The sequence below is a fragment of the Papio anubis genome, chromosome 1 (genome assembly GCF_008728515.1).
Source record: "Papio anubis isolate 15944 chromosome 1, Panubis1.0, whole genome shotgun sequence".
Classification (NCBI taxonomy): Eukaryota; Metazoa; Chordata; class Mammalia; order Primates; family Cercopithecidae; genus Papio; species Papio anubis.
Genome location: NC_044976.1, coordinates 188195775 through 188211524, shown reverse-complemented (window position 1 = coordinate 188211524; position 15750 = coordinate 188195775). Strand labels below are relative to the sequence as shown.

General features: G+C 39.4%; 1 protein-coding gene and 1 non-coding gene across 6 annotated transcripts in view; both read right to left on the bottom strand.

The window, feature by feature from the left end:
• The window catches only part of ANKRD45 (ankyrin repeat domain 45), a 59831-nt gene extending 44681 nt beyond the window's left edge, over positions 1-15150 (bottom strand). Inside the window, exons 1-3 of one of the 5 annotated variants that reach the window (XM_009194468.4) lie at positions 14803-15021; positions 6208-6418; positions 4779-5121 (exon numbers count right to left, since the gene is read on the bottom strand). In XM_009194468.4, coding sequence (XP_009192732.1) covers positions 4779-5106 — 328 coding nt within the window. In that variant the 5' untranslated portion in view covers positions 5107-5121; positions 6208-6418; positions 14803-15021. Of the gene's footprint in view, positions 1-4778; positions 5122-6207; positions 6653-14659; positions 15038-15107 lie in introns of those variants that run through there. The other 4 variants (XR_001897786.3, XM_003893584.3, XM_009194458.3 and 1 more) reach the window with 4 other exon arrangements.
• On the bottom strand, positions 5786-5889 carry LOC116272468. The gene has a single exon (XR_004181150.1). It is a non-coding gene; the product is annotated as a small nucleolar RNA U13 (small nucleolar RNA).
• Positions 15151-15750: the final 600 nt, after the last annotated feature.

The window sequence follows — 15750 nt, the reverse complement described above, 5'->3', positions numbered from 1 at the left end:
CAGCATTTGCGTATCTGTAAAGGATTTTATTTCTCCTTTACTTACGAAACTTAGGTTGACTGGATATGTAATTCTGGGTTGAAAACTATTTTCTTTAAGAATGTTGAATATTGGTCCCCACTCTCTTCTGGCTTGTAGAGTTTCTGCCAAGAGATTCGCTGTTAGTCTGATGGACTTCCCTTTGTGGGTAACCCAACCTTTCTCTCTGGCTGCACTTAACATTTTTTCCTTCATTTCAACCTGGGTCAATCTGATAATTCTGTCTCGGGGTTGCCCTTCTTGAGGAGTATCTATGTGGTGTTCTCTGTATTTCCTGAATTTGAATGTTGGCCTGCCTTGCTAGGTTGGGGAAGTTCTCCTGGATAATATCCTGAAGAGTGCTTTCCAACTTGGTTCCATTCTCCCAGTCGCTTTCAGGTACACCCATCAAATGTAGATTTGGTCTTTTCACATAATCCCATATTTCTTGAAGGCTTTGTTCATTTCTTTTTACTCTTTTTTCTCTAATTTTGTTCTCTTGCTTTATTTCATTAATTTGATCATCAATCACTGTTACCCTTTCTTCCACTTGAACGAATTGGCTACTGAAGCTTGTGCATGCATCACATAGTTCTCCTGCCATGATTTTCAGCTCCGTCAGCTCATTTAATGTCTTCTCTACACTGTTTATTCTAGTTAGCCATTTGTTTAATCTTTTTTCAAGGTTTTTAGCTTCCTTACGGTGGGTTCAAACATCCTCCTCTAGCTTGGAGTAGTTTGTTATTACCGACCTTCTGAAGCCTACTTCTGTCAGCTCATCAAAGTCATTCTCTGTCCAGCTTTGTTCCGTTGCTGTCGAAGAGCTGCAGTCTTCTGGAGGAGAAGACGTGCTCTGGTTTTTAGAATTTTCAGCTTTTCTGCTCTGGTTTCTCCCCATCTTTGTGGTTTTATCTACCTTTGGTGTTTGATGTTGTTGACCTACAGATAGGGTTTTGGTATGGATGTCCTTTTTATTGATGTTGATGCTATTCCTTTCTGTTTGTTAGTTTTCCTTTTAACAGTCAGGTCCCTCAGCTGCAGGTCTGTTGTAGTTTGCTGGAGGTGCCCTCCAGACCGTGTTTTCCTGGGTATCACCAGCGGAGGCTGCAGAACAGCAAATATTGCAGAACAGCAAATATTGCTGCCTGATCTGTCCTCTGGAAGCTTCATCCCAGAGCAGCATCTGCCTGTATGAGGTGTCAGTTGGCCCCTACCTGGAGGTATCTCCCCGTTAGGCTACATGGGTGTCAGGAGGCAATGTGTCCGTTCTCAGAGCTCAAACACCATGCTGGGAGAACCACTGCTCTCTTCAGAGCTGTCAGACAGGGATGTTTAAGTCTGCAGAAGTTTCTGCTGCCTTTTGTTCAGTCATACCCTGCCCACAGAAGTGGAGTCAACAGAGGCAGCAGGCCTTGCTGAGCTGTGGTGGGCTCCACCCAGTTCGAGCTTCCCTGGCTGCTTTGTCTACCTACTCAAGCCTCAGCAATGGTGGATGCCCCTCCGCCTGCCACGCTGCTGCCTCACAGGTTGATCTCAGACTGCTGCTCTACCAGCGAGCAAGGTTCCATGGGTGTGGGACCCACTGAGCCAGGCATGGGATATAATCTCCTGGTGTGCCATTTGCTAAGACTGTTGGAAAAGCACAGCATTAAGACAGGAATGTCCCATTTTTCCAGGTACAGTGTGTCATGGCTTCCCTTGGCTAGGAAAGGGAAATCCCCTGACCCCTTGTGCTTCCCAGGTGAGGCAATGCCCACCCTGCTTCAGCTCACCCTCCATGGGCTACACCCACTGTCCAACCAGTCCCAATGAGATGAACCAGGTACCTCAGTTGGAAATGCAGAAATCACCCGTCTTCTGCATCGATCATGCTGGGAGCTGCAGACTGGAGCTGTTCCTATTTGGCCATCTTGTAATGGACCCATGTCTTACAATTATTTTGTCAGATTTATTCCTAGTTCCTTTATCATTTTGTTATGAATAAGCTCTTTATTTTTATCACATTCCCTTGTTGTTGATGGTATATAGAAAGTTACTGATTGGGATATTGGTCTTATGTTCATATTCTTCCTAAACTCTCTTAGTACTAATAGTAGATTCCCTTGAATTTAAGTCTATGTACCTATGAATAATCAGAGTTTTGTTTCTTATACTCTGATCTTTATATCCAGTAGTATGCTGGTAAATGTATAACTAGTTACCTGGAGAGAAAAGCCCTGATTTGTATCATTAGCCAATTACTGTGATGTATGGCCCAACATGGCCAATTTCAATAGCTATCAACATGACATCAACCAATTCACAAAAACTCTGAAATTTTAACAATCAGTTCTTCAGAGCTCATAAAAGCTGGCTCTAGCACAATACTGTGTTATTTCTCTACCCTTCTTACTGCTCTTGCTGGAAACTCTATTATAATGATAAATGGAAGCCATAATAACAAATATCTTAGTCTTATTTCTGATTATAAAGAATGTTTCTGAAAAATTCAATGTTGGGTAAGTTCACTTCAGGTTTTTGATAGACAGCCTTAAGGAAAGTTTCTTCTATTCTGCTTTCCCTAAGAGCTTTCATCACAGGCCAGATGCAGTGGCTCATGCCTGTAATCCCAGTGCTTTGGGAGGCTGAAGTGAGAGCACTGCTTGAGCCCAGGAGGTAGGGAGGCTTGTCTCAAACTCCTGGGCTCAAACTATCCTCCCACCTTGGCCTCCCATAGTGCTGGGATTACAGGTGTGAACCACCATACCTGGCTCTAATGATTTTTTTTAAATCTTACTTTTTTTCTGTGTTAATGTTCTATGTTTTCAATTCCAAATATTATTTATGCTGTCTCTCTCTGATTAATATTATCAAAGGTCGGCTGGGTGCGGTGGCTTTGGGCCAGCACTTTGGGAGGCCAAGGCAGGTGGATCACCTGGGGTCAGGAGTTTGAGACCAGCCTGGCCAACATGGCGAAACCCCCTCTGTACTAAAAAATACAAAAATTAGCCAGGCATGTTGTTGCATGCCTGTAATCCCAGCTACTGAGGAGGCTGAGGCAGGAGAATTGCTTGAACCCAGGAGGCGGAGGCAGTAGTGAGCCAAGATTGCGCCACCGTACTCCAGCCTGGGTGACAGAACAAGACTCTGTCTCAAAAAAAAGAGAACGACAACAAATATGTGTGTGTGTGTGTGTGTGTATACATATATAAAATCAAATGTTTTTCAACTGTCATTTTCACTGAACCTGATTTTGGTATTGTCAATCCTTTCCTTCCATCTATTCTGTTTTCTATTTCCTTTCTTTCTTGCTTTTCTTTCTTTTTTTTTTTTTTTTTCTTTTTTGAAACAGAGTCTTATCATGTCACCCAGGCTGTTCTTGAACTCCTGACCTCAAGCAATCCTCCTGCCTCGGCCTCCCAAAGTGCTGAGATTATAGGTGTGAGCCTCTGTGCCTGGCCTCTGGCCTATTTCTTTATTTTCAATGTCATTAATTTTTTCAATTATTTTTCTTTTACTTTCTTTGGTTACTCAGTTGTTCTTTTTCTAACTTCTTCAGTCAAATGTTTTGTTTCCTAATTTTTTTATGTTTTGTATATTATAATATAAATATTATACTAGAATTTTAATTTTAGTTGTATCCCATGGGTTCAGACATAGTGATGCTGTTGTCACTTGAACATTTCATAATTTTCATTATTTCTTCTGTGACCAATAGATGATTTAAAGTGTGTTCTTGGTTGGGTGCAGTGGCTCACACCTGTAATCCCAGGACTTTGGGAGACCAAGGTAGGTGGATCTCTGGAGGTCAGGAGATCGAGACCAGCCTGGCCAAAATGGTGAAACCCTGTCTCTACCAAAAAATACAAAAATTAGTCAGGCACGGTGACCCATGCCTGTAGTCCCAGCTACTCGGGAAGCTAAGGTATGAGAATTGTTTGAACCTGGGAGGCGGAGGTTGCAGTGAGCTGAGGTCATGCCATTGCACTCCAGCCTGGGCAACAGAGTGAGACCCTGTCTCAAAAAATAAAAATGAAAATAAAAAATAAGTAAGTGTGTTCTTGCTTTCAGTTTTCAGTTATCTTTTTGTTACTACTTTTTAATTTTATTTTGTCATAGTCACTGATCAAAGACTATATGCTATAGATTCTCTGACAGTTGTTAAGACTTCCTTTATGGCTTAACATACGATCAATATTTTTAAAATGTTCCATGTGAGCATGAAGAGAGTGTATATCCTTTCTTTGCTGAAGATCATGCTGATGATCATTTTTTTGTTTTCTACCACGACCACATATTACATTTGCAATCTGAAAAAGTAATTACTGAATTTAAAAAGCTAATTAGATGATTGCTAACAATTAATAAATCTTCAAGGGAAAGAGATAACAGTAAATTATTACACATTTACTATATATCAATTTACGATATGCCAAGCACTAAAATATTTATTTTATCCTATTTAATCCTCATTATACCCTGTAAGGAAAATATAATTATTGTCCCCATTTTGCAGATGGAAAAACAGAAACACAAAAAGATTAGGTAACTTGCCAAGTCACACAGCTAATAAATAGTGAAGCCTATGTTCTAAAATACTATACTATGTAATATCAACATTGACATTTACATGTATATACATACATATACCCATATAGATGTATATACACATATATGTAAAGTATAAAACAGGCACATCAAATATATCTAACCTGAAATATATTACATGGCATCTTTAGGTCATCATAAGTGATACTGATGAGAGAAAAAAGACAAAATACCTCTGGTGGTTTTTTCATTCAGATTCACACCGTATTTTGCCAAAGCTCTAATCACATCACTTTGCCCAGCCATGCAAGCTGCATACAACAAATTTCTCCCAACGATGTCTTCTTCTAAGAGAAGCTGCATGGCCTGTTCATGATGAGGATTCTCAGGATCTTCAAAAATCTTCTGCAAACCTTCTACATCCCCTGTGAGAGCAGGTTGTAAAAGGGGGTTCCTGGGGCCTGTTTCCTCTGGTTCTTGGACTTCTTCTTCTTCATCTTCCTCTTCCTGCTGTGAGAAAAATTCTGAACTCTCTGACTCTGGAGGTCCTTCTGACTCCATTAACTCCAAAAATACCTATGACCAAAAAAATAAAAAAGTGATAAAAATCTACTCAAACACATCAGTATTTGTTCATTTATTTGCTCAGTCAACTGACAATATAGATGGTATAAAAATACTTAACTAGTTGAAAATAACTATAAAGTAAGATACTTCAGCAATTCCATCAATAAAGTTTATTGTGTACCTATTACGACTAAGTACATATAACACAGCTCAAGTATATACTAAAATGTTAAACGTGTGAAATAAATAATAAATTCAATAGAAACAGAAGAAAGATTGTATGATCTAAATTCATTAGGAAGAGATTGAAAAAGAATGTCTAAGAGACCCACCTGCCTAAATAAGGGTCCCTGTATGAGAGAAGTGAGAAATATAATTGGGTTACTGGAACCAGATTATAAAGACTTTAAAAATTAGGCACCGACATTTAAACAGAATTCATTCGCTCAGTAACACATACTGAAAGCACTGTGTAAATTGTGAAAACCAGAATCAGATTTATTTCCTACCCTCAACAAGTTACTATTTCAAGGGAAAAAATATGAAATGCACAAAATAAGTGTAATAAAAGGTGACAAGTAGTAAATACCATAACAAAAGAAATGCTATAGGAGTTTAGAAGGGATAAGATTAATTCTAGATAAAATTATTCAAGGATGTCTCTTTTTTTTCACATCAGACAGGAAACGTGCCCATGTTGTAACAAGGTTTGAAGGAGGTACCTCTCAAACATGAGCATGAAAACCCAATAATCACACCTATGAATTACAAAAGGATCTAACTAAGGATGTCTTGCTAGTGCTTCAGTCTGTCAGAACACAATATTAAACCGGGAAAGATTCTGAGAAGAGTACCAGAGACCCTTCACACATACAAGAATGTTTGTGGCATCACTGTTCACAACAGCAAAAAACCCAGAAGGGAAAACCAATGTCCAAGAAGGGGAGCATAAACCGGTATATTCACACAAAATGGTATATAACTGTTAAAAGAAATAAATTACAGTGGTATGCCATACGGTAGGCAGCTTCTGACAAGGCTCCCAATGTCCCACCCCTGCCTCCTGGTATTCATACCTTTGTGTAATTTCCTCACCTTGAATGTGGGTTGGATCTAGTGACTGGCTTCTAATGAAGAGAATACAGCAATAGTGAGGGGATGTAAATTCTGTAATTCAATTACAGTAGACTGTGATTTTGTCTTGCTGATATTCTCTCCCTTGCTCTTCTCATGCGCTGTGATGGAGAAGGCCACCTTTCAAGGAAGGAGGGTGATCTCTGTTCAACAGCCAGTAGGAATCAAGGCTCTTAATCCAATTCCATAAGGAACTTAATTCTGCCAGCAATCACCGAGTGAGCATGGAAGTAGATCTGGCCCAGTTAACCTTGAGGTGACTATGGCCTCAGGCAACACCTTGATTATAGCCTCATGAGAAATCTTCAAGTAGAGGATCCAGCTAACCTGTGCCTAGATTCCTGACCCACAGAAACTGTGAGATAATCAACGAGTGTTGTTTTTAACCTAACAAGCTTGGGGCTAATTTGTCACACAGCAGTAAGACACAGAACAATATAAATGAATCTTATCAATATATCACATGAAAAATATAAATCCAAAAGACTTTATATATATATAAAGATATATTTTTGTCAAGTGAAAAGTAATTAAACAGACTTTTTAGGAATACAAGTAGATGCAGTAACACTACACAGAAATAAAAGACAAAAAGCAAGATTGAACACAGATTCAAGATCATGTTTACCAGGATGAAGGGTAGTGGGAGAAGATGAGATGCTGGAAATGTGATAAAGGGAATCATATGTTTAGTAAAGAATATTAACATTTAAGTTGAGCCATCAGGAATGGGCAAGACTGCCATTCAGAAGTCAGAAGGAAGGAAATTCCAGATGGAATAACTAAGTTAAAGCACCAAAGCAAAGATCACAGGTATTTTTGGTAATGAGCATGTTGGCCAATTTGGTTAAGTATAAGCCATTCAAAATAAGCAAGAAGTCTGCTCTTAAAAAGAGCCTGGGATTGCATCAATAAGTCTGAACTTGATTCTGTAGGCAACTGGTAGAGCAAGGAACAATTAAGGACAGTTAGCTGAAGGTTTTAGTGCTAGGAACTAAGTAGGTTTCAAGGAGATTGGTCTGACAAGCCTGAGTGACATAGATTAGAGGAGTAAGAGACTAGAGGCAAAAAAGAAAAATTAATTAGACAGTTATTGGAGAAGTCTAAATTAGTGTGAATTAGGGCTTTAATTATTCACTCATATAATTCAGTGTTTAATGGATTCCTTCCTCTATGCCAGGCACTATGCTAGATCCTGAGGATTCAACAAGTTAGGAAAGATCCCTCCTATCATGAAGCATATATTCTGATTGTACGCAGGCAATAAAAAATAAAACAAACGTGATAATTTTAGACTGTTATAAGTGTTTCCAAGGAAATAAACATGGTGAAGCACTAGGAAGTAACAGGGAAGTGAAGAGAAAAAACTTGAAAAAGAAAAATCAAGGTGATATTGAAGTAGGACTGCAGAGAATGACAAAGACTATGAAGGCCACAGGAAAATGGAACAGAAATCCAAAGCAGGGGTTAAAGGCCAGAGAGCAAATATTTTAGGCTTGTGGGCCCTCTGTCTCTATTCTAACTACTCAACTCTGCAGTTGTTGCTTGAAAGTAGTTATAGACAATACACAAATGAATGGGTGTGCCTGTGTTTGAAGAAAACATTATTTACAAAACAAGTGGTGTTCCACAGGCCATAGTTTTCTGACCCTGTTCTTAAGAAATAACAGTCCTAAAGAGTGCTGAAAGAAAAGAAAACTGTCATTTACTTCTACGGTGAAGTAAAGAAAATAAATAGGATAATAGTTGAAAGCTCATTGTGATATGCATTTTAAATTGGTAGAATATTACAATCTTCTCTATTACTACCCTACATTAATCCCTTCCTTCTATAAATTTGTATAATGTTTGTAAGCCATTAGGAATTCTTTGGCTGTAAATAATAGAAAAGCCAAATAAGATTGACTATTTAAAAGTAGGAGATTCTTTTCACACATAATGAGAAATTTAAAGATGGAGATGGTTCAGCAGCTCAAAAATATAGATTCAATCTCTATCACTCCCTCATAGTTAGTGTGTAAGACTTTCATCTTCACAACTCTTGCCTCATGTTATAACTCCTGGAATCTCATCTTAATTCATGGCAGGAAAAATGGGGAATCTCCTAGAGGATACCAGTGATATCAATCCCTCCAATCCCTCTTAAGGGGAAAGCAAAACAAAAATCTTTCCTAACAAGTCCCAACAAACTTCCAGTTAATATCTCAAAGGCCAGACTGTACAATGTGGTGTGGCTACCCCATCTTTAAGAGGAGAGGGGGAGAAAAAAGCAAGTTTCTTGATTTTCCAGTCTCTATGATAGAGGCAAGCAAGGTAGACAGGGATTGGAAATGGGAGTTGAGTTACCCAATCAACAATGACTCAACCATAAGATTCGGTGCATGTCTTGTATTTGAGATGGTTTAGTTCAACTCTTTCATTTTACAGAAGAATTACAGTGGAAACTTGTAATTCTTCAGTGTCTGACATCCAACTCCCTATCCTTCCAACACACACACACACACACACCTTCTTTAAAGCACGCCTATCTCAGTTTCAGATAATTCTAATAAAAGATATAGCTAACTTCCCACACCAGAAGATAAAGAAGCAGGATTCTTCTTTTCTCTCTCTCAGTACAAGCCTGGGGGCAGGTACATTATTTAAGCTCAGCCAATTAGGGGCTCCATCCTACGATCTTGACTCTTAAACAAGGGATACAAGAAAATGAGGCTAGTTGAAGGGCATTCATCACAAGCGACAGAAATAGTATGCTGATCAAACTTCCTGCTATGAGAAGATGCTGTGGTTCTTGTGGTCTGATCCTCCACAGTTCCCTTGGTTTCCTCATTTTCAGCCTCCCAGTAATTACTAGTTGTCTTCCCCAAAATCTAATCTCCTTTTGTTTTGGAATAGAACCCCACCCTCTTTTCTTTTGGAATAGAAGCCCACCCTCTTTTCTTTTAACAAGACTTTTTTTAAACTGATATTTACGGTGGAATAAGACTATTTTCCAGTCTCTCTTGTAATATTGGTGTTGCCACATGCCCAAATAGTAAGCAATAAAATCTAAGCAGATATATAGAGTGCAAATTCCAGGAATGCTTAATTCCTTCTCACTGGATTTCAAGCATAATAGCTGGAGCTTGAAAGGATAATGGTTGGTCTCTTCAAATACATATGTATTATTTTATATCTTGTATAAATTATTTCTGTTATAATACATAATAGATATTAGTTTGACATTTCATTTTAATTTTATATGTAAATATATGTAACTTCTATCAATAGAGTGACCACATAATTTATTGATTGGTAACAATGGACAATTTTACCATGGATACATTGCATATATGCCTATATTTGTACATATATATTTCTTTTTAAAACAAAGCAATATTTCTCTTTACTATAGGTAACATATCACTGTTTTTTGTCCCATTTTTATTTTTTTAAAACTGGCTGCCACCTACTAAATTGACTGCATCACCCACTAAATGGGATGCAACCCACAGTGTGTAAAAACATGAGTCTTGAATAAGCACTATGGAGACTATACCAGGAAATCAACAAGAAGAACTCTAACAGAAGTTAAACAGCTTGTGTTTATGGTTAATAACTTGGGTGACATATGTCCCGATGTATGCAGGACATTTCCCGTTTTATCTGTTTTCCTGGTATAATTTTTAATAGCATCTACTTTCACTCTCAAAAGTGTCCATTATTATTAGACAATAATTTTGTCACTCTATTAATAGTAGTCATAATCTTTTGAAACATTTCTGCTAAAGATATCCATATTCAAACCTTGCAGAATAGAGGCAGGATGTGTTAGGAATGGCTTTCACTGGCACACCAGGGACCCAGCCATGAGACCTTGAAGATACTGAGAAATTCCTATTTTTGTTTCACAGGTATTCCTATTACGAGACCTAGAATAGCTTTACATCTCCTACATTCCAACTACCCAAATCCTATTTAGGCCGAGCTATAAACCCACTTTCTTCCTAAAACTTTCCTTAATTCCTCTCTTGAGTGCACACTGGCCTCTCAATATTCTGAACTCCAAAGGCCATTGTGTATAGTCTATACAATACAACCTACCAAATATGATATTATATTATTTTCTAATTGTTTCAAGTATGTAAGACATCTATTCAATTAGGTTGTAAACTTGCTGGGGGCAGGAATGAAGCTTTACATTTCTTTGTGTTACTTTCATACTTGCCACAATTCTTAACAAGTTGTATATATTCAATAACTCTTAAAGTCAAGCTTGCAATTCCCAGTGCTGCTTTTCGTAGCCCAGAGCAATGGGTTTTGGAGTCAGAGAGACTTGGGTTCACAATCCAATCCTGCAATTTATTAGCTGCATAATACTGGGCAATTTACCTACTCTCTTGTAGGAATAACACTAGAGTCTAGACTATGATTTTTCTAAGAATTAAAATAAATTAAATATGTACATGCCAAGCACATGAGGAACATTTAGTAAATACAAGCTACCATTATCATTATTAGGTCATCATCAAACCTCCAGCAAAATCATCCATGAAGCAAAAGAAAAGATGGTAATGCTACTATTTATTTTCTTTTTAAAAAAAAGAAAACAACAATAATAACAACAACAACAACAACAAAACAAGTTCTTGCTATATTGCACAGACTGGTCTTGAATTCCTGGCTCAAGCTATCCTCCTGCCCTGGATCCCAAGTAGCTGGGCTCACAATCTTCCTGCCTCCACCTCCCAAGTAGCTAGGACTACGGGCCCATGCCACCAGGCCCAGCTCTTTCTCTTTTTTGAATATTCCATAGTTTATTCCTATGCAGGGTATGAATAAATAATTTTCTACCCTACCACCACCAGACACTTGATTACCAACATATCATTCCACATCTAGAGATCAGTCTGATCCCAGGTAAATTCAGAGATATGCAGACAAAGTAGATCAAATCTTGCACTATGATTTGGGCCAGAATACTCACAGCTACTCTTGTTATACTCTTGAATGGAGCTTAATTTCTATATCAGCCCAGAACCAACATAATGAGGGCAGCGGTTCTCATATTCTTTGATCTCAGGGCTCTTTACAGTCTTAAAAATTGAGAACCCCAGGGAATTTTTGTTTATGTGGGTTATATCTAAATATTTATATGAGAAATTAAAACTGAGGCCGGGTACAGTGGCTCACACCTGTAATCCCAGCAGTTTGGGGGACTGAGGTGAGGGGATCACTTGAGTTCAGGAGTTCGAGACCAGCTTGGGCAACATGCTGAAACCCCATCTCCACAAAAAATACAGAAAAAAAAATAGCTGAGCATGGGGGCACATGCCTGTGGTCCCAGCTACTTGGGAGGTTGAGGTGAGAGAATCGTTTGAGCCCAGGAGGCAGAGGTTGCAGTGAGCCATGATCACGCCACTGCACTCCAGCCTGGATTACAGAGCAAGACTTTGTCTCCAAAAAACAACAACAACAAAAAAAAAAACATAAAGTACATATTAATTCATCTTAAACACATTACCTGTTAACAAAAAAAAAATAGTTTATGAAAAATAACTAGGCCTGAATACAACCAAAGATTAAGTAAGGGAGAATTCACCCTCTCTTCCTATTTTCAAGGAATAATGACAAGAAAAAAAGTATGTATATGTTTAGTACAAACAGAACCATCCATGTTTTTTCCAAATATTTTAGATCCAGGGCTGGTTTAATCCACCAATACAGAGGATTATATATATTGTATTGATTCTGTTTCTCTGAAGAACTCTAATACGAATAGCATTTTAATTTTATTTATTCTTTTTTTTTTTTTTTTTTTTTTGAGACAGGATCTCACTCTGTCACCCAAGCTGAAGTGCAATGATGCCATTACGTTTCACTACAGCCTGAACTCCCCGGCTGAAGCAATCCTCCCAACTCAGCCTTCCGAGTAGCTGTGACTATAGCTGCATGCCATCACACCAGGCTAATTTTTTAATCTTTTGGTAGAAACAGGGGGTCTGGCTATGTTGCCCATACTGGTCTCAACCTCAAGCGATCCTCCCACCTCAGCCTCCCAAAATGCTGAGATTACAAGTGTGAGCCACCGTGCCCAGCTGCAATTTACATTTTAGAAACCTTCTATTGGCCATGTGTTGGCCAACAACTTCCCAATACTTTCATGATGAGATCAGAGGTGATATTAATGAAAGTGGGCTTTTAAAAATATTACAGCATGAAACATGTTAACATTTGGAAAATTGATATAACTAAATGAAGCAACATTTTGCTAATGACTGCTTTTCTCCTTTACAAAATCAGCTTCACTCCCCCTGCCATTTTCCATTATGTTACAATATCAAGCATGGGTAAAAGATCCAAAGTATAAGACAGATCAATAGATTTTAATGTAACACAGTATGAAAAGTTCATTGACATGGCTTCAGATTCCACACTGCAAGTAGCTTTTAAGAAACTACCACTTGTGGCCGGCTGCAGTGGCTCACACCTGTAATCACAGCATTAAGGAGGCTGAGGTGGGCAGATCACAAGGTCAGGAGTTCAAGACCAGCCTGGCCAATATGGTGAAACCCCATCTCTACTAAAAATACAAAAAAAAAAAAAAAAATTAGTCGGGCATGGTAGCAGACACCTGTAGTCCCAGCTACTCAGGAGGCTGAGGCAGGAGAGTCACTTGAACCCGGGAGGCAGAGGTTGCCGTAAGCCAAGATTGTCCCACTGCACTCCAGCCTGGGGCAACAGAGACTGCATCTTAAAAAAAAAAAAAGAACCTACCACTTGTAGAGTTTTGGTGCAGTCACAAAAAATGTGCACAATTATCTGAAAAAGCTATTAAAATACTATTCCCTTTTCCAACTATATATCTATGTAAGGAGGAATTTTCTTTACACATTTCAAAACAACTTATTGCAACAGATTGACTGCAGAAGCAGACTTAAGAATCTGTCTCCCATTAAGCCAGAAATTAAAGACATTTGCAGAAATGTAAAATAATACCACTTTCTCACTAATTCTTTTGTTCTGGAAAATAGTTATTTTTATGAGAAATACATAATTTATGTTAACATGTGAATTTGTTATTTTTTAAGGAATTAATAAATATTTTTTAAATCCTCAGTTTAATTTCTAATTCTTATATCTAATACTGTATTAAAAGATATAACTCACATAAAGGAAAGCTCTTTTTGATCATTTTTTAAGAGTAAAATGGAGTCCTGAGACAACAAAGTTTCAGGGCACTGCCTTTGGATATACATGAGACCTAGAAATAGGGAAGTCTTGCAGGATGCTTGCCCTACTCAATTGCTATAGCAGGGCAAGGAGGCTTTGCAGGGAGGGAGGGCTGTGGTGCAAACCACTCCAGTCAGTGCTGAAGGGAAGTCACAGCAGGAACTCAGCGCAACTGAGTGAGCCAGGGAGCTCTACTGAGTCCTGACCAAACCAGGAGATACCTGTTCACAAGGTATATAAGCCAAAGGTTAACAAAGAACCACGAAAGCCCTAGGGAGCACCCGGTATACCAGGAACATCACCCCCCTCCCCCCGCCACAGCCAAGGGAAGGCAAAGGGACCCTGACACGTCCCCATAACTGATTCCATGAGCCATCCACATGCATCCACATAGCCGGGGGACCATCTCAAGGAAAGAATCCAAGAAGATACCTGAAAACCTAAACATTTGTATATAAGAGAAATTAAGCACTACCCAAAGAATTCAATTCTAAATTGAGCTAAACTTTAAAACCAATTGGACAGTTAGATTCTTTCCTAATAATCAATATGTAAATGCTCATGAAAGGAACTAGATCAGTCATACAAAAATAAATTACATTGTCTTTGCCCACAAAAGTAATAACATACATCAAAATTGTAACCCTGCTACATATAACTAAAGTTTCACATAGAACATGAACATGGGAGGGAAGAGGGAAAGCTGGAACTATGAAGGCAGAATGGCATTGCTTTAGTCTTGATTCTGTTACTAATTACGTGACTTTTCTGAAATGAGGATAGCACCTGGTCTGCCTTACTAAATCAGTCTAGAAAAATCTATAAACCTTTTTAAGTATAGAATGTGAATGCTTTCGAGGCACCCACAATAGAAAATCACATAGGTCATAGTCCCTACCCCGAAGGCTCTCACATTTTAGTAGGGAAGACACAAGTAAATCAGTAATGACAGAGTGAGATCAGGGATTCAATGGAGGTAGGCAAAGAGTGCTTTGAGAGTTAAAACGTGGACATCTACATTCAATTCTGGGTGGCGGTCTCAGAAAGGTTTCCCAGAAGAGGTGAAACCTTGATATTGAAGAGCAGGAGTTTTAAAAGGAGGAAAAAAGGACAATCCAGGTAACGGGAAGAACATAAACAAAGGGCAAAGAGGCAGGCGACGCAGCCTGAAGTTGTGATACAGGAGTAGATCCTTACGTGCCTTTTAAGCCAACTGATTTTTTTCATCAAAAAAAAAAATGTAGTCCCTTAAGGATTTTAAGTCCCAGCTCAAGGAGAAGGACCCCCAAGGGCAGCCGCGGGTACACAGGATTAAACAAAGAGAGGGCCTGAGGAACAGGATACAGAAAGTGTCAGCGCCGCCAGGTGATCCCGGAGGTCCCGCGAGGGGGCAACGGACTCTTCCGGGCACCAGAGTTTGCTCTTCGGCCTGAATTCCCTGGGGACCTTCTGCGATTCCCTCGCGCCTGCCCGCGGTGTAGGGGACCGGTGTGCAAAGCTCCGGACAGAAGCAGTTTGAGGACGCTGAGATTGAAGCCCACTCCCCTCCAGCCCTGCCCCAGCAACCTGGAGGGAAGATGTCCGTCTACCCCCTCGCACCCTTCCCCGAGTGCCCACCCGGCTCACGGCGCCAGGACCCCTAGACTCACCACACCCGAGCCCCAGCCTCCTCGGTTACCATGGCAACGGCGCACCGCGCGAGGCAGCGCCTCCCCCTGCGCCGCGGTTCCGGCAGCGCGGGAAGGTTATGCTTGGTGGCAAAGGCGCAGGAAGTGAGAGGGGAAAAACAGCCAGGAATTAATCCAGATAATTTCAGTTTCTGGGTGGCGTGTCGGTTTTTTCTTTGTTTTGTAAATTTTCTGTAATACTGTGTTTGTTTTAGAGTTTAAAAATAAGTTGTGCATATTGGTTGTTGGCCCGTCTAATCTTTGGCTTTTAAACGAAAGAATTTTCTGGAAATATGAGATTGCATTCTAAAAACTACAAAAGATTGTACGAATAACCCCTTAATTTTCCAGTTATTGGATATCTTTCTCCCATGGTTTATGGTCATTGTCACCAGCAAGGAGCGTTTCAGGCGACCTCACAAGTGCCAGCTACCTTAGGAGCAGAAGAAACTTGGAGACTATATCCCTCTTGATTCAGAAATTCAAGATGCAAAACGCAACGTTAAAAGGGGGGAAGCGAAGGAGGTGGAGGGACAAGGGGTTCGAAAGAAACAGCAGGGAAGGGTCAGGCATACCTAGTAATTATATCAATGTTCACCTGAATCACACAGTGAAAACAGGGAAG